At 55.3% G+C, this 3,771-nt stretch overlaps 1 protein-coding gene across 1 annotated transcript; it reads left to right on the plus strand.

Annotated features, from left to right (window-relative positions):
* Positions 1–5: 5 nt before the first annotated feature.
* MARS2 (methionyl-tRNA synthetase 2, mitochondrial) lies at positions 6–3,289 on the plus strand (the record flags this gene model as incomplete). Its single annotated transcript, XM_010078257.1, is given in 3 exon segments — positions 6–215; positions 2,081–2,603; positions 2,606–3,289. Coding segments are annotated over 3 exon segments (1,380 nt in total), but the record flags the coding sequence as incomplete, so codon positions are not given.
* Between the last annotated feature and the right edge of the window lie 482 nt (positions 3,290–3,771).

Below are 3,771 nucleotides of genomic sequence, written 5' to 3' on the forward strand. Positions count from 1 at the left end.
CCTTCACGGATTTCACGCGCACCAGCGAGCCCCACCACCAGCGAGCCGTGCGGCATTTCTGGGGCGCGCTGCAGGACGGCGGGGCTCTCTACAAAGGCTCGTACCAAGGCTGGTACTGCACTGCCGAGGAGAGCTTCCTGCCCGAGAGCCAGCTCGCCGAACGCAGGGATGCCCAGGGACGCCTGTGCAAGGTGTCTCTGGAGACCGGCCACCAGGTAACGGCCCCAGCACCGGCCCAGGACGGCCGCTCCTGCACTCATCTGCTGCTCTGGGCTGGCCAGGTTTGGGGTGCAGTGCTTCCTGTGGCCCTTTGTAACTCACGCCAGCTGAGACTCGCCTCTGTTCTGTAGAATGTCTGTCCGGTGTTTGTCCTGGCGTGTGGCTGTGCGAGGGAGAGCTGCCAAAGTCCCCCTGGCAGATGCGGATTGGGAGCCATGGGAAGGATTCAGCTGCTGCTGGCTTTCACGGGCTGTTGCCCCAGGAGCAGTGTTTGAAAACAGTGATGAAAGAAGCTGGCTGTGTGGAAGGATAAAGGTGTTCAGAGCTGAGGTGTTTACTGGGTGTCCGGAGTTTCAGACCCATTTAGTGAGACAATTCAGTTTGGCCTCTGGACGCTTTTCATCGGTCTTGTTACGTGGGCTTTGGCCTTGCGTAAAGTGTAACGTCCTCTGCCAGGGGTCGGGTGTGATGGCTGAACAGTGGTGCAGCCAGGAGCGTGGTACCTGACCGAGGATCTCCCACCGCTGCGGAGGTTTTGTGCCTGGCTAAAGCCCTGAGTAAACTGCTCGAACCCCGAAGGTGACCCTGCTGTGAGCAGGAGCCTGGACTAGAGGCTTCCTGAATCATCCTGCGCTCCTCAGGTCAGAGCTGTCTGAAGGCTGGGGGAGACGGCACGCAGATTTCTCTGCAGGGCAGATGTTCCAGTCGCTGTTTGCAGGCAAGGCTTGAACAGAGACCCCAGCTCTGTGGGTTGTTGTAATTACCCCGTGCTTTGTCAGCCTCTCTGTGTGCTCCAGGCTCTAGCTTACCGGTTTGTAGGAGACAGCCTCTTTCCAGCCTCTTTTCACGCTGAAGGGCTTTGTGCTCGCCTGCCCACCACCTTTCCTGCGGGTGGCTGGCTGCTGGGTAGCTCAGCTCTTGGCAGGTGATGTAAGGTGAGCTCCAACGCCAGACTTGGTCAGTGTTTCAGAAGAAATTATTGCAGGTCCCACTTTGCAGTGGCTTTTGTGTCCCACGTTGTTACCACAAGGATCACTGGGTTGTGTCAAAGAGAGTTCTGGATGGAGGACGGGGCGCTGGCTCTGTGCAGCGCTACGCCTGGACAGAGTGCTGAGAACTGGAACCCAGCAACTGGAAAAGGTTATGGAAAAACAAAGAATTTGGGGGCAGGAGGGGGAAACCAAAACATTTTTGTGTAACTTGTTTAGGATTTGTTTAGGGAAGAATATTTCTTTTGGTGTGATTTTCTGTTCACGTAAGCAATGGTATTATTTGCTGCAGGCTGCTGTTGCAGTTAGACAAATTCAGGGACATCACAAAGCAGTGTCGTTCCACTGGGACTAATTCTTCCTGAGGGTGTCTGGGCTCAAGGCGTGGTGGGCTGTTCACTGCTTGTGCGGGGAGTGAGGCACCTTCTGGCTTGGTCAGAAGTTGTTGAGTTCAGTGCTAGAAACAGAAACTCTCCCGCGTGATGCCAAAGCCTTTACTTTCTTATCCTGGAGCCTTACTTAGCTGTACAAGGTCGGAATTCTCGGCCTCGCCATAGATCTCGAGTGCCTTCACACAGCTCGCTCACACTGTATCTACCCACAAAGCTTTCACTGCTTTAGACAAATGTGTCATTTAATTAACTGCAATGTGTAGGAGAAGTGCTGTCGGTACTTTAACATGGCGGTAGGCTAACAGAGTTAGCAACCGAGATGGACTAATGCTTCAGCGGGGGAAAAGAGGAGCATGGCGCCTAGGAGAAAACTAAACTCGTCCACCCAGGTTGTTAGTAGTGCTGAGAATACCTCAGGGAAATTGTAAAACTGTTTGCAGAGCATTTGGCCCGTCATTCTTTTCTCTCTCGCCTTCTCAGGTGCACTGGACCAAAGAGGAGAACTACATGTTCAGGCTCTCTTCGTTCCGGGATCCGCTGTGGAAGTGGCTCCGGGACAACCCCCAGGCCGTTTCCCCTGCCCCTTTCTACCAGCTCGTGCTCCGCTGGCTGGAAGAGGACTTGCCGGACTTGTCCGTCTCGCGTGAGCGAAGCCGGCTGCAGTGGGGTATCCCTGTTCCCAGTGACCCCACACAAACCATTTACGTTTGGGTGGATGCCCTGGTGAACTACCTGAGCGCGGTGGGCTACCCTGAGGCGCACGGGGAGTGGTGGCCCGCTGCACACCACGTTGTGGGCAAGGACATCCTCAAGTTTCACGCTGTCTACTGGCCAGCGCTGCTGATGGCAGCGGGACTGGCCCCCCCCGAGCGGATCCTGGTGCATTCCCACTGGACCGTCCGCGGGCAGAAGATGTCCAAAAGCCTGGGCAACGTGGTCGAGCCCTCGGCCTGCATTGGGCGGTACACGTTGGATGGGTTTCGGTACTTCCGGCTGAGGCCGGGCGGCGGGACTGCAACTACTACGACGAGAAGGTTGTTAAGGTAGTGAATTCAGAACTGGTGGATGCGCTCGGGGGGCTTCTGAACCGATCAACAGCCCTCAGCATTAACCCCAGCAACACCTATGCTTGCTTCTCCGAGTCTTGCTTTCCAAGGATCTTGGATGACAGGGAGACAAAAGCTGTGGGTAGGGCTTGTGCTGAGGACTATGAGTTTGTGGCGTCTGTGGCTTCTCTGCCTCTGCAGGTGGCTGGTTATTTTGAAGGTTTCCAGATCTACAAGGCTTTAGAATGCATTGCCCTGTGCGTGAGGCAGACCAACAGCTTCTTCCAGAGACACAGGCCTTGGAAACTCAACCGAAAAGACCCCGCAGAGCAGCTCTGGCTTGACACCATCATCCATGTCACGCTGGAATGCCTGCGGGTCTACGGGACTCTGCTGCAGCCCGTGATCCCACACACTGCAGACAAGCTGCTTTCCAGGCTGGCTGTCGAGCCAGAAGAGAGAGCTCTCTCAAATTTGACATTTCTGCCACGCTACAACGGGAGGCCGTGTCCCTTTGAAGGGAGACAGCTTGGACCCGACACCGGCATCTTATTCCACAGACTAGAGAAGTCAAGACAGAATGGGATAGAAACCAAGGAGCTTTAATCCCTGACAAACAGCTTTGTAAATAAAAGCCTCCGGGAACTCCTGTAAAATGCTGTCTTTGTTTGAAAGCACACTCCTCCCATCTCTTGGTGGTGGTATAAAGCGGACAAGTGGAAAGCTGTGCTGAGGAGGGCTGTGCTGTCCTGCGGGGGGGCTGGCGGAGGTCTCTGCCTGCTGTGGGAAGCAGACACGGGCAGGCTGGCTGCGTGAGCGGGGCTGAGAGCTGGGAAAGCTGCTTGGGGAACACCCTGAAGGAACCCCTAATGAGCTAGGTTGGCAATGGAGTGAACTGAAGACAGTCTAGGGTTTGAATATTGCTGCTTTTTTTTCCCCTGATGTATTTAATGGGATGTAAAAAGCAGCTGAGGCAAATATTTGTCCCCTTAAAACAGGGAATTCCTCCCGCAGGGTCTCAGGGAGCCGTGGAGAACCTCTTGCCTGTGTCTCGAATCTCCTGGCCCCTCCACCTTCCCCTTTCCGGGCCGGGTGCTCTGCTGGGGACACTGAACAGGGTGGCAG

Source organism: Pterocles gutturalis, unplaced genomic scaffold (genome assembly GCF_000699245.1).
Source record: "Pterocles gutturalis isolate BGI_N339 unplaced genomic scaffold, ASM69924v1 scaffold42388, whole genome shotgun sequence".
Classification (NCBI taxonomy): domain Eukaryota; kingdom Metazoa; phylum Chordata; class Aves; order Pterocliformes; family Pteroclidae; genus Pterocles; species Pterocles gutturalis.